The sequence below is a fragment of the Schistocerca nitens genome, chromosome 11 (genome assembly GCF_023898315.1).
Source record: "Schistocerca nitens isolate TAMUIC-IGC-003100 chromosome 11, iqSchNite1.1, whole genome shotgun sequence".
NCBI classification, from domain to species: domain Eukaryota; kingdom Metazoa; phylum Arthropoda; class Insecta; order Orthoptera; family Acrididae; genus Schistocerca; species Schistocerca nitens.
Window position 1 is genome coordinate 184,486,704 of NC_064624.1, and position 24,139 is coordinate 184,510,842.

The 24,139-nt window shown below is 42.1% G+C and overlaps 1 protein-coding gene across 2 annotated transcripts in view; it reads left to right on the forward strand.

The window, feature by feature from the left end:
• The window catches only part of LOC126213031 (protein DDI1 homolog 2), a 167,937-nt gene that overhangs the window by 18,321 nt on the left and 125,477 nt on the right, over positions 1 to 24,139 (forward strand). For both annotated transcript variants that reach the window (XM_049940601.1, XM_049940602.1), the window contains exon 2: positions 7,487 to 7,726. In XM_049940601.1, the coding sequence (XP_049796558.1) occupies positions 7,487 to 7,726 (240 nt within the window). The remainder of the gene's footprint in view (positions 1 to 7,486; positions 7,727 to 24,139) is intronic.

Here is a 24,139-nt window from a genome sequence, read left to right on the forward strand (position 1 = left end):
AAGCTATTAATAGTGTGACCCCATCCCATACATTTTGTTTATTCCGGGTGACTGTTTTGTGGCTGTTACATCTGTCAGCTGTCCGGTGTGGAAACTGCACCGGGCTCGATGTCACAACAGTGCCCTGGCGCGGAGACGTAGTGGCTGGCAGGTTGCCACTCCAGACACTGTTGTCACCACACACACACACACACACACACACACACAGAGAGAGAGAGAGAGAGAGAGAGAGAGAGAGAGAGAGAGAGAGAGCGGGGGGCAGGCATCGTGTTAATGTTATTCCATACCTTGCCTTTTACAGCTTTTCTACCAGATTAACCGTGTCATGATCAAGGGGATATATTTTTAATTTTTTGTGGCTGGGGCATTTTTTTAATTTTTTTTTCTTTTAAAGACAGTCACCTTTGACCTTTAAAAATGAGTTTTTCATGAAATCCATTATTCATCAGAGATAGAAGGTATCAAGTCTGTAACACACCACTTTAATGACTTGCCCACTGAACGGACTCCCATAATCATTCAGAAGGAAGCATCATTGGAGGACATGTTCACTTTACAAAGATATGTTTTATTCTGTTAATTGTCCTGAAGTTTGATATTTTCAACTCTTCAAATATCAGATTTACAAAATTTAACATCCATTTGCTCCCTTGAGCAACAAATTCCAACTAAATGTATCTGCTTTCTACGGAACCACAAACGTAAGACTCGCTACACAACCACCTCCTGCCAAATGTGAGCTAGAAGACCAAATATTCTATGATATATGTAACAAAAAATTCAGTGATTGTCACAAATATTCAGCGGAAATGTTTAATTTTTTTTATATTTAAATATTATTAAAGTTTGCATACATTTTATGCAAAATTTGTATACTTATGCTTTAGTTAATTCAATCACACAAATGTTTAATACGTATTAAATGAAAAAGTAGTTCAGAAGTTTCATGAATTAAATACTTCATAAGTCACAGACAGATGCAACAATAAAGAATGCTAGAAATATTTCAGTTTTTTGGGTGAACTCCTACTTCATAAGTAGAAAACGCAAACATATTCACATGACAATAACTCTCACACACAGGTCCACTGTCTCCAGCTACTAAGGCTGTTCCAACCTAGAATTTCAATTGTTTAAAATGCACTATTGTTGTTGTGGCTTCAGCCAGTTTCACTTGGGATCCAGCAAAACATTAGTGTCAGCATGTACCAGAGTTTTCAAAATATGTGACATGTTGTGTATCAGTATAACGCCCATTGGATGAGTATTTACCTGAAAGACTGCATCCACATTAAGTGTGAACAAGATAATGTTCTTCATAAAATAAATAATATAAAAATGATAGAAAAGAATACACATTGTATCGTTGTTATATGGCATTAGGCACATAAACATGTGCTGAACCACACCTGACATCTGTAACAACAAAACTCACCAAAGGTACAAAAGATGACTGTCATAGTCTGTGTAATATACCTGCCATTACTGTTGTTAACATCAGCTGCATAAATAACAGAAACAATGTTCATAGTGCACACTTAGAAATTCTTTCTTCTGTGCTCCCAACACTTCATCTTCTGTAGTCCGATTTATCAACAAAGGTGGTCTGAGGGGATTGCAGCATTGCCAATTCCAAATGACAGTTGCGGTATGCACATAGAAGTGCTTTACACTTCAAGTAAGCACGTATCCTGCAGGTTATGTCTCTCTATTGTTTATGTAGTTTTTGTTGTTTATCAAAACTGGCTGTGACAGCTCATGACAAATTAAGTACAAATTAACTAATAACTTGCGTCACTCATGTTTAATGCTCGCTCTGGCAACATTGACAGCAGAGCATTCCGAACACTAATGAACGCTCATTGGCTTTCGGAGAATGTGTGACGTCAGGACCACAGAATGAGCTGCCATCTTGACCTCATTGATTAGTTTCTCCATCTATAATGGTGTTTCAGCATAATAAAGAATTGATGAGTATTAACATTAAGATATGTACAAATCAAATGAAATTAGTAACCTGCGTGAGGATTTTGTGGTGGGTAGGGTGCAGTGTGTTATCTTGCATAGAGCTTCATAGAAAGGTGTAAAAGTAAGTTCAGATGTGCCCCAGAGAAGTGTATTGGGCCTCTTGCTGTTTATGTTGTACGTTAATGACTTGGCAGACAATATTAGTAGTAATCTCAGAATTTTTGCAGATGGTACAGTTATCAGTAAGGAAGAAATGTCGGGAAAAAGCTACACAGATATTCACTCCGATCTCGTTAAGATTTCAGTGTGATGCAGAAATTGGGAACTTGACTTAAATGTTCAGAAATTTAAAGTTGTATTGTATGGTTAAAACATTGGAATTGGCCAACTTGTCCAAAGACCTATGGGAAACAGTTTGTGGGAATACAACCTGCAAGTCTCCTAGGCTCAGTTGTAAGAAAAACATAACAGACTACTACAAAAAATTGCAATTTGGTACACACACATGTGCATCTTACTGGTTTGACACGGCCTGCCACAAATTCCTCATCTGTGCCAAACACGACATCTCGGAATAGCAGTTACACCTATCATCCTCAATTGTTTGTTGGTGTATTCCAATGTGACTTCCCGTACAGTTTTTACCCTCTACATCTCCCTGTAATACCATCTTAATGCATATCGTGTCATACTGTCCTTTCTTCTTGTGAGTGTTTTCCACATGTTTCTAGTCTTGCCAGTTCTGCAGAGAACCTCATCATTTCTTATCTTAACCTTCGATCGGGCGTGTATGTATATAGTGTGCCAACCACAAGTAACTTTGTCTTGTACCAGTCCATTGTTGTTTGACAGTTATGAACCTGTACCTGTTCCTTCAATATTACTTCAGCTAACACTGTGACAGTTTGTGTTGCCAAAAGCCCAAGAGAACAGCAGTAATATAAAATAAACAGCGAATAGATGAGAGAAATTTATGATCCGTGGAAGAAAAAACCCAGATTCGGAACTAGCAGCACAATCCCACAGTGAGGCAGTTGTCTATGAAGTTCCATAATTAGCACTCAAATAAGCAGTTGGCTTGGATCTGATGCAGCAGCACTGTTTAATATTTCGAGTGGTTCACTACTGTGGGATAACATTTTCATGTGGCAACAGATTGGTATAACGAATATTTATTTTATTATAGTTTTGATTAAACAGCGATTTAGCTCGTGTAATGTGAGTGTGTTTTATCATTATTGAATTAAACTAAGATTGCTCCTACATGTTTATCTTGATAACACAAAGACAGTTATTCTTTACTTGTGCACAAAGTATACCGTGCACTCGCTCGTGCTATAAAAAATGGCGTGCCCGCTCGAGGGTTAAGACTCCACCTAATTATCAGCGTCCATCTATAGCACTGGAGCTGAAGTGCTTAGATTTTCTTCTTCTCAGCTTCCCACACAGTCCATGCTTCAATTCTATACAGTGCAGTGCTCCAGATGCAAATTCTCAGAAATTTCTTCTCGAATTAAGCCCAATGTTTGACACTAGTAGATGTGTCTTGGTCAGTACTACCCTCTTTGTATGTTCTAGTCCGCTATTTATGTCCTCCTTGCTTCATCCATTACACATTATTTTGCTCCCAAGGTAGCAGAATTAATTCACCCTGTCTACGTCAACGATCCCCAGCGTCAATGTTAATTTTATCACTTATCTCATTTTTGCTACTCTTTATCCCTTTAGTGTTCTTCTGGTTTACTCTTAGCCAATGTTCTGTGCTCAATAGACCGTTAATTTCATTCAGTATGTCCTGTATGTCTTTCCTGTTTCCATTGAGGATACCAATATCAGCAAATGTTATTCTTTCACCCAGAATTTTGATCCCACTCCTGAACCTGCCTCTTTGTATCTATCACTGTTTCTTCAGTGTACAGATTGAGCAATAGGTGAGAAAGGTCGCATCCTCAGGTTAGACCCCTATTAACGTGAACTTTTCATTCTTTATGCTCCGTGCTTAGTTTCGTCTTGGTTCTTGTACACTGTCCAGTCGTACTAACGTGAACACGTATCAACAGCCTGAAAAGCCATCTTTTGCAGTGCAGTTCAGTGTGAGACCTGCAGTAAGAATGTCAGTGAGATTCTGGAACGTACTGACTGGGATGTAGAGGCTTGTTGTATTGGGCTTCTCGGTTGAGGGTCTGTGCCACGAACAGCCTGATCGATGTGGTCCCACAGATTCTTGACTGCGTTTAAATCAGGGGAGTAAAGTGGTCAGGGGAACAGGAAAACTCATTCTGGTGCTCTTTGAACCCTGCACATACACTGCGAGCTGTGACATGTTGCGTTGTCCCACTGGGAGATCGCATCGTGCAAAAAAAAAAAAAAAAAAAAGGTGGGAGGGAGGGGGGGGGGGGAGAGATGGTCCCCAAGGATAGATGCATACTTGGTTCATTCTGCCTTCCAGAATGACAAGACCACCCAGACCTCTGATCTGGACCCTATCGACAATTGTTGCAGAATTTTTGCTTTCAGACGTTTCACACTGTGCACTCCAGTGGCCACCTTTATGATGGAGCACAAAATGTGATTTGTCTGAAAAGGCTACATGTCGTCAGTCAGAGGATGTTCAGCTGCAGCACCAGTGGGCAAATTTGAGACTTTGTCGCTGATGAACAGCAGTCGGCATTGGTGCCTGAACTATGCGTCTGCTGTGGAGGCACATACAGAGTGCGTTCCATAAGCAATGCGACCAATTTTTTTTCTAACGCAGCGGTGCACCGCAACGTGTTGCAACCAGCTGGGCTAAGTGGAGGGGGGTGTTAACTTCAAAACGTTCTCTGTCTCATTCAGCTGCCAGCTGCCGGAGAGTCACGACGTGCGTTTCCATCGACCCTGTTTTACGTAACATGGCAAATTGGATCATTCTGTAGAGCAACGGTACGCTATCAGATTTTGCGTTAAACTTGAGAAGTCCGCCACTGAAACGTTTGCATTACTTCAGCATGCCTTTGGGAATGATTGCTTTTCCAAATCACAAGTTTTCCGATGGCACAAGTAGTTCGTGGAGAGCAGAGAGGAGATAACTGACGAACCTCACAGTGGACGGCCATCGACTGCACGAGTCGACGAAAATGTGACACGTGTGCGTGATTCTTTGAACTCTTGACAGATGGCTGAGCCTTAAATTGATAGCAAAAACTCTAAATGTGTCAAAAACAACCGTATTCTGCATTGTGATTGAAGATTTGAACATGAGAAAGGTGTGTGCCAAACTCGTCCCAAAAGTGTTGACTGACGAACACGAACACGTGCGAGTGCATCGGTGCCGAGAAATGTTGGAAATGAGTGAAAGTGATCCTCATTTTTTAAACTAAGTTATCACTGGTGACGAGTTCAGAGTGGCTCACCCCATTGTCACCCCATCCCAAGAAGGCACGCATCAGCAAGTCCAGGATCAAAACCGTGCTCACTGTCTTCTTTGACGTCAGAGGAGTGACGAATTCGTACCTACCGGGACTACACTGAACTCGGCTTTCTACTCGGAAGTGCTCAAAAAACTGAAAAGGATGGTCTTGCGCTGCCAAAGCGGCATCGAGGACACTGGGAAAGTTCACCGAGACGACGTGCCGAGTCACAGCCCCTTCATTGTCAACGACTTCCTGGCCAGGACCGAGACCCCATTGGTTCCCCATCCTCCCTACAGTCCCGAGATGGCTCCCACTGACTTTTTTTTGTTTCCTCAGTTAAAAAGAGTCACGAAAAGAAAACATTGGGACACAATTGAAAGCATCCAGGCACACGTTACATCATCTCTAAACGACATCCTGGAAAAGGCATTGCAGGGCGCCTCCCAGGCATGGCAACACTGCCCCCAGAAGTGTATCGATGCAAGGGGGTGCTATTTTGAAAGTTTTTGATTGTTTGTACGAATATATTCAATAAATGATGTTTTTATGAATTTGGTTGCATTACTTATGGAACACACCTTGTACACAGCAATTTTGCTGATGGTCGTTGAAGACACACTGTTGGTAGCCTCTCAGTTCACACGGGCAACTTGTTGCTCAACAGTTACACATCTGAAACTTCCTGGCAGATTAAAACAGTGTGCCCGACCGAGACTCGAACTCGGGACCTTTGCCTTTCGCGGGCAAGTGCTCTACCATCTGAGCTACCGGAGCACGACTCACGCCCGGTCCCACAGCTTTACTTCTGCCAGTATCTCGTCTCCTACCTTCCAAACTGTACAGAAGCTCTCCTGTGAACCTTGCAGAACTAGCACTCCTGAAAGAAAGGATATAGCGGAGACATGGCTTAGCCACAGCCTGGGGGAAGTTTCCAGAATGAGATTTTCACTCTGCAGTGGAGTGTACACTGATATGAAACTTCCTGGCAGATTAAAACTGTGTGCCGGACCGAGACTCGAACTCGGGACCTTTGCCTTTCGCGGGCAAGTGCTCTACCGACTGAGCTACCCAAGCACGACTCACGCCCCGTCCTCGCAGCTTTACTTCTGCCAGTACCTCGTCTCCTACCTTCCAAACTTTACAGAAGCTCTCCTGCGAACCTTGCAGAACTAGCACTCCTGAAAGAATGGATATAGCGGAGACATGGCTTAGCCACAGCCTGGGGGAAGTTTCCAGAATGAGATTTTCACTCTGCAGTGGAGTGTACACTGATATGAAACTTCCTGGCAGATTAAAACTGTGTGCCAGACCGAGACTCGAACTCAGGACCTTTGCCTTTCACGGGCAAGTGCTGTGAGGACGGGGCACAAGTCGTGCTTGGGTAGCTCAGTTGGTAGAGCACTTGCCCACGAAAGGCAAAGGTCCCGAGTTTGAGTGTCGGTCCGGCACACAGTTTTAATCTGCCAGGAAGTTTCATATCAGCGCGCACTCCGCTGCAGAGTGAAAATCTCATTCTAGTTTCACATCTGTTTTTTGTACGTATCTCTGCAGCCTTGGTCCACTAACAGCTGTTCGGTGCTGGTTTTGGATGGCGCCATTTTGCCATGCGCGGTTTACTTTAACCACGGCCACACACGAATGGTTCACAAACTTGAGCATTTTGGAAATGTTCTCACTCTGGCCTGTAAAACTAATAATTACACCCTTTTGGATATCAGATAAATTACCCGTTTTCCGCATAACTAGAACGACTGCACTGTTTTCCGCATTCCCCTCACACACTATATATGCCCTCCACTGCCAGTGCTGCCTCATGCCATCTGTGAGTGGTTATTGAACGTTGATATTGAACATGGCTGTGGCCACATCAATGTGGGTGGCCCATATCGGTAGCTCTTATGTGATCCAGTCATCGGCGGGTGGCTTAAGCTGGATATGGCATGTCTGAAGAAACTTGTGAGAGTGAATAATTTTTTGTACTGTGTGTGTGTGTGTGTGTGTGTGTGTGTGTGTGTGTGTGTCTGTGTGTGTGTGTGTGAGAGAGAGAGAGAGAGAGAGAGAGAGAGAGAGAGAGAGAGAAGTAGTAGTAGTAGTAGTAATGTGAGAATGTCTTGGTGTGCCTCCAGCGGCAGGTCTGCACCTGCTAGACTTCAGCAGCATCCAGGTGCCTCCAGAGGCTCTGGCTGCCACAGACAGCAATTCAGATGACACCAGCATGGATGACGTGGCGGGACCGGGCCCCACGTATGCAGCCGAGGAGGACCCGCGCATCATCCGTGACATGTTCCTTGCCAACCCGGACCAGCTGGCACTGCTGAAGCAGAACAACCCGCGGCTGGCCGAAGCACTGCTCTCCGGGAACCTCGGTAAGACCGCGGGCGGGAGCTGATACGGGGTGGCGCATTGTTCGAAAAACCTCGAAAAAGGTCACACACTTAGGTTACTGTGGTGAGGGTCTCAGTCCTTTTCTCACAACAAACTGAAAAATTTAAAATCTCTCGTGTTGCGTTGGGCTGTGGAAATTTCTGCATGTTAATTAAAAACACTCACGCTCGCTATTTATGAGCAGTTCTTTTCCAGAACATACATAAAATTACTTCCCCCATGAACCATGGACCTTGCAGTTGGTGGGGAGGCTTGCGTGCCTCAGCGATACAGATGGCCGTACCGTAGGTGCAACCACAACGGAGGGGTATCTGTTGAGAGGCCAGACAAACATGTGGTTCCTGAAGAGGGGCAGCAGCCTTTTCAGTAGTTGCAGGGGCAACAGTCTGGATGATTGACTGATCTGGCCTTGTAACATTAACCAAAACGGCCTTGCTGTGCTGGTACTGCGAACGGCTGAAAGCAAGGGGAAACTACAGCCGTAATTTTTCCCGAGGACATGCAGCTTTACTGTATGATTAAATGATGATGGCGTCCTCTTGGGTAAAATATTCCGGAGGTAAAATAGTCCCCCATTCGGATCTCCGGGCGGGGACTACTCAAGAGGACGTCGTTATCAGGAGAAAGAAAACTGGCATTCTACGGATCGGAGCGTGGAATGTCAGATCCCTTAATCGGGCAGGTAGGTTAGAAAATTTAAAAAGGGAAATGGATAGGTTAAAGTTAGATATGGTGGGAATTAGTGAAGTTCGGTGGCAGGAGGAACAAGACTTTTGGTCAGGTGATTACAGGGTTATAAATACAAAATCAAATAGGGGTAATGCAGGAGTAGGTTTAATAATGAATAAAAAAATAGGAGTGCGGGTTAGCTACTACAAACAGCATAGTGAACGCATTATTGTGGCCAAGATAGACACAAAGCCCATGCCTACTACAGTAGTACAAGTTTATATGCCAACTAGCTCCGCAGATGATGAAGAAATTGATGAAATATATGACGAGATAAAAGAAACTATTCAGGTAGTGAAGGGAGACGAAAATTTAATAGTCATGGGTGACTGGAATTCGTCAGTAGGAAAAGGGAGAGAAGGAAACATAGTAGGTGAATATGGAGTGGGGGGAAGAAATGATAGAGGAAGCTGCCTTGTAGAATTTTGCACAGAGCATAACTTAATCATAGCTAACACTTGGTTCAAGAATCATAAAAGAAGGTTGTATACCTGGAAGAATCCTGGAGATACTAATAGGTATCAGATAGATTATATAATGGTAAGACAGAGATTTAGGAACCAGGTTTTAAATTGTAAGACATTTCCAGGGGCAGATGTGGATTCTGACCACAATCTATTGGTTATGAACTGCAGATTGAAACTGAAGAAACTGCAAAAAGGTGGGAATTTAAGGAGATGGGACCTGGATAAACTGAAAGAACCAGACGTTGTAGAGACTTTCAGGGAGAGCATAAGGGAACAATTGACAGGAATGGGGGAAAGAAATACAGTAGAAGAAGAATGGATAGCTCTGAGGGATGAAGTAGTGAAGGCAGCAGAGGATCAAGTAGGTAAAAAGACGAGGGCTAATAGAAATCCTTGGGTAACAGAAGAAATATTGAATTTAATTGATGAAAGGAGAAAATATAAAAATGCAGTAAATGAAGCAGGCAAAAGGGAATACAAACGTCTCAAAAATGAGATCGACAGGAAGTGCAAAATGGCTAAGCAGGGATGGCTAGAGGACAAATGTAAGGATGTCTCACTAGGGGTAAGATAGATACTGCCTACAGGAAAATTAAAGAGACCTTTGGAGAGAAGACAACCATTTGTATGAATATCAAGAGCTCAGATGGCAACCCAGTTCTAAGCAAAGAAGGGAAGGCAGAAAGGTGGAAGGAGTATATAGAGGGTTTATACAAGGGCGATGTACTTGAGGACAGTATTATGGAAATGGAAGAGGATGTAGATGAAGATGAAATGGGAGATAAGATACTGCGTGAAGAGTTTGACAGAGCACTGAAAGAGCTGAGTCGAAACAAGGCCCCGGGAGTAGACAACATTCCATTAGAACTACTGATGGCCTTGGGAGAGCCAGTCATGACAAAACTCTACCATCTGGTGAGCAAGATGTATGAGACAGGCGAAATACCCACAGACTTCAAGAAGAATATAATAATTCCAATACCAAAGAAAGCAGGTGTTGACAGATGTGAAAATTACCGAACTATCAGTTTAATAAGTCACAGCTGCAAAATACTAACGCGAATTCTTTACAGACGAATGGAAAAACTGGTAGAAGCGGACCTCGGGGAAGATCAGTTTGGATTCCGTAGAAATGTTGGAACACGTGAGGCAATACTAACCTTACGACTTATCTTAGAAGAAAGATTAAGAAAAGGCAAACCTACGTTTCTAGCATTTGTAGACTTAGAGAAAGCTTTTGACAACGTTAACTGGAATACTCTCTTTCAAATTCTGAAGGTGGCAGGGGTAAAATACAGGGAGCGAATGGCTATTTACAATTTGTACAGAAACCAGATGGCAGTTATAAGAGTCGAGGGGCATGAAAGGGAAGCAGTGGTTGGGAAAGGAGTGAGACAGGGTTGTAGCCTCTCCCCGATGTTATTCAATCTGTATATTGAGCAAGCAGTAAAGGAAACAAAAGAAAAATTCGGAGTAGGTATTAAAATTCATGGAAAAGAAGAAAAAACTTTGAGGTTCGCCGATGACATTGTAATTCTGTCAGAGACAGCAAAGGACTTGGAAGAGCAGTTGAACGGAATGGACAGTGTCTTGAAAGGAGGATATAAGATGAACATCAACAAAAGCAAAACGAGGATAATGGAATGTAGTCAGATGAAATCGGGTGATGCTGAGGGGATTAGATTAGGAAATGAGACACTTAAAGTAGTAAAGGAGTTTTGCTATTTAGGGAGTAAAATAACTGATGATGGTCGAAGTAGAGAGGATATAAAATGTAGACTGGCAATGGCAAGGAAATCGTTTCTGAAGAAGAGAAATTTGTTAACATCGAGTATAGATTTAAGTGTCAGGAAGTCGTTTCTGAAAGTATTTGTATGGAGTGTAGCCATGTATGGAAGTGAAACATGGACGATAACCAGTTTGGACAAGAAGAGAATAGAAGCTTTCGAAATGTGGTGCTACAGAAGAATGCTGAAGATAAGGTGGGTAGATCATGTAACTAATGAAGAGGTATTGAATAGGATTGGGGAGAAGTTTGTGGCACAACTTGACTAGAAGAAGGGATCGGTTGGTAGGACATGTTTTGAGGCATCAAGGGATCACAAATTTAGTATTGGAGGGCAGCGTGGAGGGTAAAAATCGTAGAGGGAGACCAAGAGATGAATACACTAAGCAGATTCAGAAGGATGTAGGTTGCAGTAGGTACTGGGAGATGAAGAAGCTTGCACAGGATAGAGTAGCATGGAGAGCTGCATCAAACCAGTCTCAGGACTGAAGACCACAACAACAACAACAACATAAAATTAATGGTGCCAGATAAGATTCACAAATAGTCCGAAATACGCACCCACGAATAGTTGTTCACTGCTCGGTTACACAAACGTACACTGACGTGACTGACAAAAGTCATCAGATTCCTCCCAGTATCATGTTGGACCCTCTTGCTTAGTGCAGCTTCTCGGTATGGCAGAGACTCAACAAGTTGTTGAAAGTCCCCTGCAGAAATATAGAGCCATGCTGCCTCTATAGCTATCCATAATTGTGAAAGTGTTGTCAGTGCGGGATTGTATGCACAAACTGACCTCACAGTTATGTTCCATAAATGTTGGATAGGATTCATATCGGGTAATCTGGGTGGCCATATCATTTGCTGGAATTTTCCAGAATCTTCTTAAAACCAGTTGCAAACAGTTGTGGCACGATGACATGGTGCGTTGTCATCGGTAAAAATTCCATCGTTGTTTACAAACACGAAATCCGTGAATGGTCTCCAGCTAGCCGTACATAACCATTTCCAGTCGATGAGTGGTTCACTTGGGCCAGCGGACCGAGTCTATTCCGTGCAAACACAGCTTACATCATTATGGAGCCGCCATGAGCTTGCTTAGGGTATGCCCCACACTCGAACCCTACCGTCAGCTCTTACCAGCTGAAATCGGGACTCGTCTGACGAGGCCACTGTTTTCCAGTCGTCTCGTGTCCAATTGACGGGACCACTAGCTCAGGAGAGGTGCTGGAGGCGATGTCGTACTGTTAGCAAAGGCGCTCGGATCAGTCGTCTGCTGCCAAAGTCTGTTAACACCAAATTTTGCTGCTCTCTTCTAACGGGTATGTTCGTCGTGCAACCCACATTGATATCTGTAGTTGTTTCATGCAGTGTTGCTTGTCTGTTGGCACTGACAAGCCTATGCAAGTGCCGTTGCTCTCGGCCATTAAGTGAAGGCCATTAGCCACTGTGTTGTCCATGGTGAGAAGTAATGCCTGAAATTTGGTATTCTTGGCACACTCTTGACACTGTGGACTCTGAATATTGAATTCCCTCATGATTTTCAAACCTTGTGTACACGATACTACCGCCATTTGTATATGTGCATATCGCTATCCCATGAATTCTGTCACCTCATTGTACATTGGTGTTGGTTTAGGACTTAACCAGGAAACCCCCCGATTATGTAAAGAATCAAACTTCTGATTGCTTTGCAAAGGAGTTAATGTGTTAATTCTTCGTGCATCCCACTCATGTTTATGACATCGTATCTCCTGAACTGTGGGTCATAGAATGATATAGTGTTGCAGATACATTCAGTTGTTTATGTGGAAACCGACTGCAAAATACGTTGTGAATGGAGTTGGCACTAAACAAGTAATAAAATAAAACAGCATGCCTAATGCAGCAGTTCTACTGCACAAACAGTGAAAATTTAGTAAGTGATATATTTTTTTCCTTTCATCTTTCTGTAGGAGTTGTTGGGAAAGTTTCATAAAGGTTTGAAATTAAGTGTAAAGTTTGTTTCAAGTCACAACGTGCATAAACATTCAGATATTGGATGAATATAGCCTGGGTATTTGTGTGCCATGAGTTAGGCCTCATCAAGACATATATAAAGTTTCTAACTGTAATACTTGTCTTAATGTGTTAAACCATTAACGTAAGACTATACCTCATTGTGAGTAGAGTATGACAACATTTCAAATTTTTAAATTTGGTCAATACTACATGAAATATTGAAAATCAAATTTTTGTTGTCCCTGGAAGCCATTAGATAGGTAACCTGCAACTGAGACCCTGCACCGTGAACTAGATTAGGTGTTTAGCAGTATACAGGGTTATTCTAAATGATGGACCCGTTATCAAAACATTGTATTCATTCAAGTAGAAATCCAAAATGAACAAGCTTTATACCAATGAAAAGATGAAGTTTCAAAGTTTTTTTCATAATGTTGGATATAAATTTGATAAATTTAATAATTTATATTTACAAACTGCCTATTGGCTTCTGTCTCGGGTTCTTCGGCCGACGTTCATCTAATGATTTTTCTGACGTTTCGCCAACACGAGTGGCTGGCATTGTCAAAGCTTCACCCTCCATTGCCGGTGGTGAACTGGAGCCGAGCTCGCGGCCGCAGACTATATGTACCTGGCGCGCCAACGTCCGAGGGCTTCTCCACGGTCATTTCCGGTGCGGTTCTCCTCTCGCGTGTTTTTGTATTTCTACAGCTTCTCTGAACAAGCGCGCGTGATAGTGGTTCTCTACAGCCAGAACTTCCGTGTCGGCGAATTTTATTACATGGTCGGTCTCATTCAGTGTGTGCTCTGCCACGGCCGATTTCTCCACCTGCCCCAGCCTGCAATGTCGCTTATGCTCTTTGATCCTGGCGTTAATGGATCGTCCAGTCATTCCGACATAAACTTTTCCGCATGTGCATGGTATGCGGTATATTCCCGACATTGCAAGTGGGTCTCTTTTCTCCTTCGCCGATCTAAGACACTCTTTGATCTTCCTTGTCGGTTTGAAAATCGTCTTTACGCCATGTTTGCGCAATATACGGCCGATTCTGTCCGTCACCCTGGGAATGTATGGCAGAAAGGCCGTACCCGACATTTCTTTTTCTGGTTCCTTACTTCGCCACGTGTTTGGCTCTGTTACACTTCTAAGGAACCAGAAAAAGAAATGTTGGGTACGGCCTTTCTGCCATACATTCCCAGAGTGACGGACAGAATCGGCCGTATATTGCGCAAACATGGCGTAAAGACGATTTTCAAACCGACAAGGAAGATCAAAGAGTGCCTTAGATCGGCGAAGGAGAAAAGAGACCCACTTGCAATGTCGGGAATATACCGCATACCATGCACATGCGGAAAAGTTTATGTCGGAATGACTGGACGATCCATTAACGCCAGGATCAAAGAGCGTAAGCGACATTGCAGGTTGGGGCAGGTGGAGAAATCGGCCGTGGCAGAGCACGCACTGAATGAGACCAACCACGTAATAAAATTCGCCGACACGGAAGTTCTGGCTGTAGAGAAGCATTATCACACGCGCTTGTTCAGAGAAGCTGTAGAAATACAAAAGCACGTGAACAGTTTGAACAAGAAAGAGGAAAGCCTTAAGGTAAACGGATCCTGGCTTCCCGTACTGCAGCGAACAACTGTCGCAGCTGGCGAGAGGAGAACCGCACCGGAAATGACCGCGGAGAAGCCCTCGGACGTTGGCGCGCCAGGTACATATAGTCTGCGCCCGCGAGCTCGGCTCCAGTTCACCACCGGCAATGGAGGGTGAAGCTTTGACAATGCCAGCCACTTGCGCTGGCGAAACGTCAGAAAAATCATTAGATGAACGTCGGCCGAAGAACCCGAGACAGAAGCCAATAGGCAGTTTGTCAACAAGTGGCCACGAAAGCCTCAACAATTTTGAATTTATATTTAATTTGTTTTTAATAATTATTAAATAATTAGAAATGTGATAAATGTTACGAATGTTCAATGTGGTCACCGTCGGTTGCACGGCAAACGTCGATGCGGTAGCCGAACTTGTCCCCCACGCGTGAAAGCGGTATCTGCTGTTACCGATCACGGCAGCAGTGATCTGGTTCAGCAGATTGTTCAGAGTGGTTGGTAGAGGCGGGAGGCAATCAGCATCCTTGACATTACCCCATAAGAAATAGTTGCAGGGTGTGAGTGGCCAGACATGCACGGACAGGTCCTCCAGTCCCCTGCAACCGGTCCAGCACTGAAGGAGGGAGTCGTTCAAAAAGACTCGTACATCGCAGTGCCAAGTGGGCAGAGCTCCATCCTGTTGGAAAATGAAGTCCTGGTAATCTTCTATAACTTGAGGGAACAGCCACTGTTTCAACGTGTCCAGGTATGTGATTCCCGTTACAGTTCTTTCCGCAAAGGAAAATGGTCCGTAAACCTTTTTATGGGATACGGCACAGAACACGTTGATCTTCGGTGAGTCTCTTTTGTGTTGCAGTGGTGAATGTGGATTTTCAAAACCCCCATATGCGAACAGTCTCCGCTTACTTTTCCAGTAATGTGGAATGTCACTTCATTGCTAAAAGTTACACGCTGTAGAAATGCGTCATCCTCCATCTTTGCTAATGCCGTCTCAGAACTTTCCGTACCGCTGGTTGCAGTATTCAAAGTTCTCGACTGACTCTGTTGGTAGACTTACTGGGACTGCGCACAAAACTTTCTCCAAGCTGTCGGACATCATCCTCTGACACACGTGGTCGACCTGTGCTTTTTCCTTTGCACACATTCCCAGTCTGTTTAAATTGCATAAACTGACCGACAGCTAATGCTTTAGCGAGTTGGTGGTTGAATACTGAATTTGGTACAAAATGCCCGCAGCAGTGCAATTTGTGACTTAACTTTTCGCGAACTCGAGAACACGGGAAACCTTGTGCTGCACAGTCACCATCTCACTCACAACTGACAGAGAAATGGAATGATGGCACTATTACCGCGTGAACTCTACCGGTTGCTTCTGAAACCATCATCACTCACCTGCAGCTGCCAGCCAAAAACAGTGAAACTTCCTCTTTTCATTGGTATAAAGCTTGTTCATTTTGGATTTGTACTTGAATACATAGGAATTTTTAAAAGTGGGTCCATCAATTAGAATAACCCTGTAGATTGCCCACCCACCATTGTGTTTACATTAACACAGTTCTTGAAAACTGTACACTTTACACTGTCTACGTACGATTTGACCCCTATAGTTGATGCACTCAGTGCATTCGTGAATACACTGCCTGACTGGTTTGTCTACACTTGATTCCGACTATTTATAACCACGTCCTTTGGCTACAACCTGTAATTTCGTGTTTTTTGTCAGTCACAAGGAAATGATACATTAATTAATAGTACAAAAGAGAGAATATTATGAAGGTAAGTGGACTGGCTTTTAGGTCTAATTATGTTGTGTTCCAAATGATTTATGCTCTGTACTTTGCCAATACACAAGGCATTTCTTTTTTTAATTTCATAACTTCTTGCGCAACAACACTTCCACAGCTTCTCATAGAGTGATCATTTATAATTTAATAAAAGTTTAAATTTTGACCATTTCCCTCAAGATCCAAAATGTGGGAAACTTGAAAACAACATGTTTAGAAAATTTCAGGCTTCAGAATTATCTGTATTGCTAAACAAATATCCCAGAACCCAGGGCACAGTACCCAAACGCATCTGCAGGTTGCCTATCTGACAGTTTGCAGGAGGCAAGAAAAATTTGGTTTTCAATGTTTCGCACGATTATTGACTGAATTTAGAAATTCAAAATGCTGATGTAAACTATGCGTTAAGAGGTATAACCTTGTGATAAAAGTTTAACACAATCAAGCATGTATTAAGAAACTATGTGTTCGTCTCATAGCAACACAACTAATGGCATATGAATGCCTGGATTTGTCTCTCTCCCAGAAAAGCAGTGAAAGGAAAACAGTGTATAGTTTACATTTTTGCTATTTGTGCAATAAAACTACAGCATTAGGCATGATGTTTTAATTTATTACTTTGTTATTACTGACTCTACTTGCAACACAGTTTGCATACATTATCCACAGATAGCAACGAATGTAGCTGCAAAATTATATTGTTGTTCAGCTCAGGAGGTATGATGTTGTAAACATGTTCATGTGTAAAAAAAATAATTTTGCTTAATATGAAGCACTTAGTGGCTTCCAACAAACTTCAAGCATAATTTCAAACATTTTCTTGCTTACATTCTTAACGGCAAATGTATTGTAAAATAATCAGATGTTTGAGGCTGTTTTTACATTGGACTTAGGTTCTTTCAAGAATTGTGGGTTTACTAATCAAAATTGATTTTGAAAACATGACATGGCTAAAAATGGGCAGTGTCTTTAGATTGCATCTTAATTAATTGTTAATAAACTTTTTAACTGTGGAAATTTAAGGTAAATAATTACATTCTCTGTATCAGGAACAATCAGTCTACAAAACGTACAAGGTTGTTGGCCTTAGGCTTCATTTGTGACACACGCATTTTTGCTTAGTAGTGAATTTATATCTCTTCAAATCATGATAATTCTTGAACTAGTATACCTTAAGTGAAAACAGTTGCCCCCACAATGTTGTGAGCTGGAGAAATTATTTTTGTAATTGTAACAATACAAAAAATGTTACCAGATATAAAAGTTGCTAAATTTGTGCAGCCTCTTTAGTAGGTCTGTTGCATTTTCTAAGCGTTCTGCCAAGATAAGCGTTCTGCCAAGATAATGCAGTCTTTGCTTCACTTTCCCCACAATATTGTCTTTGTCGTCATTCCAGTGTAAGTTGTTTGTGAATGTAATTTCTAGGTATTTAGTTGAATTGAGAGCCTTTAGATTCTTATGATTTGTGGTATAACTGAAATTTAATGGCTTTCTTTTAGTACTTATGTGGATGCCCTCTCACTTTTTCTTCCTTACAGTCAGTTGGCACTGTCCGCACCTTACAGATCTCTTGTCCAAGCCATTTTGTTATTGGTTTTTATCTTCCGATGACTTCAGATGATGGTAAATAATTGTCATCTGCAAATAATCTGAGAGGACTGCTCAGATTGTCTCCTAAATGATTTATGTAAATTAGGAACAGCAGAGGACCTATAACACTCTCTTGGAGAATACCGGATATCACTTCCGTTTTCCTGGATGACTTCCCATCAGCTACTATGAATTGTGACCTTACTGAAAGGAAATCACAAATCCAGTCGTACAACTGAGACAATAGTCCACAGTCAAGCAAATTGATTAGAAGTCTCTCATGGGGAACAGTATCAGAACTGTTCTGAAAATCAGGAAATATGAATCGTTAGGAGATCCCCTGTAATTGCACTCATTACTGCTAGCTGTGCTCGACAAGAACAGTATTTTCTGATTCTGTACCGACTATGTACCAATAAACCATTTTCGGTGTCAGTGATGTGGGTCCATAATTCACCATATTACAGTTGTTTCCTTTCTTGATTATTGGTGTGACATGTACATCTTTCCAATCATTAGGTAGGGATCTTTCATCCCACATTGGGTTTCACGTGATCTATGTTTTTGGTGTCAATGCCTTTTTTTATCATGGAAGAGATTATTCTGTTAGAGATACCTCATTATGTTTGAGCTCAGAATATGTTTGAAGATTCTATAACAATTGATGTCAAGGGTATTTGAAAGCAGTTTGTGGATCACTTCTACTACCATTCTTGTAAACAGGCGTGACCCGTATACCTTCTTTTGAATACTAGGCACAGTTTTTTGTTTGATGATTCTATGGTAGATTATGGCTAGAAGAGGCTAATAGGGATTCTGTCAAGTGCCCTGGAGCTTTGTTCTGTTTTAACTGTTTCAGCAGCGCCTTTATGGCATTCTTCTGTCAAAATCAGTGGATGCATCCTGGCTTATCGTACTGATAAGTTCCCTGGGAAGTTCTCTTTGAATGTGACTCAGTTTTGCAAGCACTGAAATAACATCACGTACCCCCTCAACCCATGAAGTTTCATTTTGTTTTCTCCTTGCTTTCTGAGTGAATCACTACGTTTTGTCAGGTAGTGCGTAAATAAATGTGGGTCCACATTTGAAGCAGCATATATTGTAGTCAGTATTGAATATTCAAGCTTGTGTCCTGTCTTAATAATTTTGGTGTAGATTCACTTTTGTTGACTTTCTCTCTGGCCCGTACTTGAAGTCAGCAATGCACATAGTATAAAGAGTGTTTGATTTGGAATGTGATGCACTGTTGCTATCAAAGTCTTCCCGCATTCGGGAGGACGACAGTTCAAACCTGCATCTGGCCATCCCGATTGAGGTTTTCCATGATTTCCCCAACTCACTTCATGCAAATGCTGGGATGGTTCCTCTGAAAGGGCACGTCTGACTTCCTTCCCCATCTTTCCATAACCTGCTGGGACCGATGACCTCGCTGTTTGGTCCTCTCCCCCAAATCAACCAACCAACCAGTCAACCAACCAAAGTGTACTGATATTACAGCCAATGACAAGTTCTAAGTGTGTTCCTGCAAAGATTTTCCATGTCATACGTGAGGTTAATGGACAATAACATGGCTTAGAATGGTGAAGAATGACAGTGACAATGGAACTTTCAGGGGTGGCAAGAGGTTAGTAGTTACAGAATTGCCTGTATAGTTCTGTATCGTAGCTGAGCTCGGAAAATCACTAGTAGCTTATGTAGATGCTAATTAAAAAATTCATTTGTGGAAATGATAAACTAGTGAGGAAAAACTTGCTTTCCCATGCAGCTAAGTTGATTCAGGAAAATTTGGAATTTAAAGCTGAAAGGAGCATTTTTCAATGAAGCAAAGTCACCACCCTGGATGGTGACAAGTTTACATTGTATTCTGTTTGTGAGTAGAAATACTGTAATTAATATTAACACAAATAGTATGATAAACAGTAAACACCCTGTTCTGTAAAGAATTGTATCTTCTGGTATAAAACAGCTTCAGGCATTAGATTACTGTACAAATGAGTTAATGTTTCAAATATGTGATGTTAAGCATTAAGCGATAAAAAGTTTAGAAAAGTTTGAAATTATGTTTTAAAGTTTGTTGAAAGTCACTAAGTGGTCTTATTCCCAAATAGAGGATGAATAAAGTCCGGGTATTTGTGCATCATCAGTTACACTGCCTTAAGACAAACACACAGTTTCTAACTATAATACTCATCCTATTGTGTTAAACTTTTATTGTAAGATTATTCCTGTTAATGAGTATATTATGAAAGCATTTTAAATTTGTATATTCAATCAATAATTACACAAAACATTAAAATCATTTTTTGTCTTAGAGAGGCAATATGTAACAGATACTTGGTTCCGGGACATTCTCTAAGTGATATAGGCCACTACAAGAGTTCAGACACATTACGAAATAAATTGGAAATCATTACAAACATATGTTTAATTTAGAAGTGCGTATTACAAGGATCCATCTGTGTAAATTATCTAACAGTCAAGATAGTTGGGTAAAAAAAAAAATCATCTATCTGATGAATAGTTTAACTCTGCACTGGAAAATATTTACTTTTAGTCATTTGAATACTTGAAAGGCAATATTTCTGACCCGTGCTACCCAATTTTTGAATGCTCGCACTCCTCTTGCCAACTTTATTCGATTTCACCATATTTCTGTACTTCACAAACACTACCATTGGTTAAGACATGTGGTTTGTGTGAAACCACTGTTGGCAGTGTTGTGTGTCTAATATTTTTGCTTAGAGGCAACAGTAGTTCTGTGTGTGTCCTTCGTGTAGTGATATATGCTGCTGAATAAAGCAGATAAAGAAGTATCAAAAACATATAAGCAAGTATGATGTGAGGGCCACTTACATAGTTGTTCTGTAAATTATACAGTTTAAAAAGATGGAATGGAAGTTACAGGCATTTTCAGAATTTTCCAAAGGTCTGAGGCATTGTGCATCTACATCTACATAAATAATCTGCAAGTAGTGTGTTCCTTGCGGCACTACTAGTTCTTGCCTTTCTTGTCTCTCTTCAAATAGAGTGAGGAAAAAGACTGTCTATATGCTCCTGTACCAGCCCCCATTTCTCTTGTTTTGTCTCTGCTGTCTTTACATGAGATGTATGTTAGTGGCAGTACAGTCATTCTGCAGTCTGTTTCAAATACCAGTTCTGTAAACCTTCTCAATAGTGTTTTGCAAAAAGAATGTCATCTACCTGCGTGTGTAATGCTCGCTCGTTGATCAAATCTACTGGTTACAAATCTGGCAGTGCATCTCTGAATTAACTCGACCTGGAGGGGATCCCAAAACATGAGTAGTGTTCAAGAAAGGGTCAAACAAATGTTCTGTATGCAGTCTCGATTCATGTGCTACACTTTCCTAGCTTTCTCCCAATAAACTGGTGTCAACCATTTGCTTGCCTGTTACCGACCTCATTTGCTCGTCCCATTTCAGATCATTTTGAAACTTTGTACCTAGATATTTAATTGATGTTATGTGTCACAATTCATGTTGTGTGTCAAGCAACACACCACTAATGCAGTATTTGAACATTACACGAATGTTTTTCTTACTTGTCTGCATTAACTTACAAGGGATTTACAAAAATATGGAAACACCAAAAACAAGGTACAACGCAACACATTACCCTGCCTAGTAAACTGTTCGAAATCACTGGTATTCAAAAATCATTCCAGTCATCTCTGAACGAACAGATACAGGTATTGTATGATTTTCAAAGGTCTGTTATACCATTCATGCTGTAAAATAGTCGAGAGTTCAGGTAACGATAATGGAGGTGGATAGTGATCTCGCAGCCTTCTCTCCAAAGCAGATCACAAAGGCTCGATAGTATTGTGGTCTGGTGATGACGACGGCCAGGGGAGATGAGGCAGACCATCCCCATGCTTACAGAAACCGATCCTGGATGACGCAAGCATTGTGAACAGCGGCCTTGTCATCTTGGAACACATCACCACCATTGGGGGACAAACGTAGTACCCGTACCGTGGAATGGACCTGATCAGCCAAAATGACCACATAATCCTTCGCAGTATCTGTCCACCTCACTTCACTTAAACCCTTATATTCACTTCACATTTGTCCATTTCTCTCTTCAGATTTTCCAGTTTTCCTGCTCTTTGAAGTGTTCCATGTTCCATGTCACAATCCTGAAATTAAAATGTTCATACTCACCACCCGGAGATCCGAACGGTGGAGTAGTTTATCTCCGGAATATTTTGCTCCAGGAAACGCCATCATTATCCTCCGTCTTCCAGCGTTCAGGAAATTTAATAATGTGGTAGTCTTTCCATTTCCTTTCCACATCGCAGTATCATGGCCGAAGAACCAGACTGTGGTTGGTTGCGCCCGTGAGTCTTCGATCTTAATCCATCTGAAGCATCATTTGCTCTGCGCATCAATTCGATACTGGTGCCCGCTGCTGCCCGGTACCAGAGGCAGTATAGGATTGGGAAAAGAAAGACCCCTAGCTCTCGAAACCTAATAGCATCAGGGTCAGAAAAAACGAGAGTTGGCCGAGGATGGCCAGACAGGAAAGGTAAAAGTGAGCAGCCTGGCATAAGTAAGTGGAAGCAATGCCAGGACTCGGCTCAGGGCCCCGTGGTTGCCAGCCACGTACTCACTAGGTGCGAGTCCCCTGGAGGGATTATTTCCTTACTACACAATTACAACAAATGTTTTCCTTCATATGTGTTCTACCATCTACACGGCTAACAAACAAGAAATAGTTAAAAGATGTTTCGTCTAATATTAAATGTCACAGATTTTCTGTACAAAGATTACTTAATTGTCAATTGACGATATTGATGGTACTTTCCGCGACTTTTATCCACTTTTAAACATTGCAGCTGTAATCTGTCTATCACCTATCTGACGTCAGAAAAGGTAGTTCCTCTGCTGTCATCTGCTTGCATAAATTCTCATACGTGAAATCAGAAGAAAAACAAGCTAGCATCAGTATATGCTCTTAGCAGCCTATTCCCTACTTCAACAGTTGTTATCCTACCTCCGGTAACAAATCTCTGATGTGCATTTTTTTTACAATCAAGCAACACATATATAGATCAATAAGAAACTACTAAAAAAACAAAATAGATACAACAAAGGTGAAACGAATGGTCATGTCCATTATAATTATCCGGGCTGCTATGTCGTGGTCGGTTGATGAATTCTGTGTCAGTTCCCAACGTTTCGTCTCTGACTGCAGGAGACATCTTCAAGGGGGTCCGTAGCTCGATGGAAGGTCCAACACACCTACTGGCTCGCTACTGACTGCCACTAAATTCCGTGTCCACGCGCTCCCACGCCGCGGCGTGACGTCACGTGTTTTGAAAACGTCAGTGCAATTGGCCGCTGTCCGTCGCCGTCGATCACCGTTGCCATCACCCAGTAGTGGACGGGTGGTACACGTCTTCTTTAACACCGGCACCCATATACCGTTTAATTTCACGCCCTGCTCCTTTCGATTGAAATTATTAGGGTGTTTAGCGATTTCGATTGCCTCCCTGTAGAGCCTTTTGTAATATCCGCTTGTGGCTGCTAGTACTTGCGTCTCCTCGAAACTAATATTGTGGTTCCCTGGCTGGAAAGCATGCTCCGCAACAGCTAATCGTTTCGTTTCTCCTCTTCTACAATTTCCCTTGTGCTCTCCCAAACGTTTAGAAACAGTTCTTTTAGTGGTACCCACATACACATCTCCACAGCTGCATGGGATCCTATACACTCCAGCTTTTTCCAATGGTTTCCGAGCATCCTTGGCAGGCTTAAGGTATTCCTGTATCTTCCTGGTGGGCTTGTAAATTATGGTAATATTCCGCTTCGTCAGGATACTCCCTATTGTTTCCGTTACATTTTTAACAAACGGCAGGAAAACCTTAGATTTTGCAGTAGCCTGTACGTCACTATGATTTCTGCGTGGCTTCCTCAACGCACGTTTTATTTTGGCGGACGAATATCCGTTCTTCATCAGTGCATTGCGGAGATGTTCCATCTCAGTGTCGAGCAACTCAGGTTCACAAATATTTTTAGCTCTGTGCGCTAACGTCTTGATAACACCCCGCTTCTGTTGTGGGTGGTGGTTCAAATCCCGGTGCAAATAATGGTCCGTGTGTGTGGGTTTGTGGTATACTGAGTGGCCCAAACTACCATCTTCGTTTCTAAAAACAAGCACACCGAGGAAATGTAATTTGCCGTCGCCCTCCTCCTCAATTGTAAACTGAATTCTTGAGTTTATACTATTCAGATGTTCGTGGAACCAGCTTAGTTCCTCCCTGCCACGTCTCCACAGCACAAACGTGTCATCCACGTATCGGAACCATACATTTGGTTTTTTGCTGGCAGTACCTAAGGCCTGTTCTTCTAATTTCTCCATAAAGAAGTTTGCAATTACGGGACTTGGGGGGCTTCCCATAGCCACGCC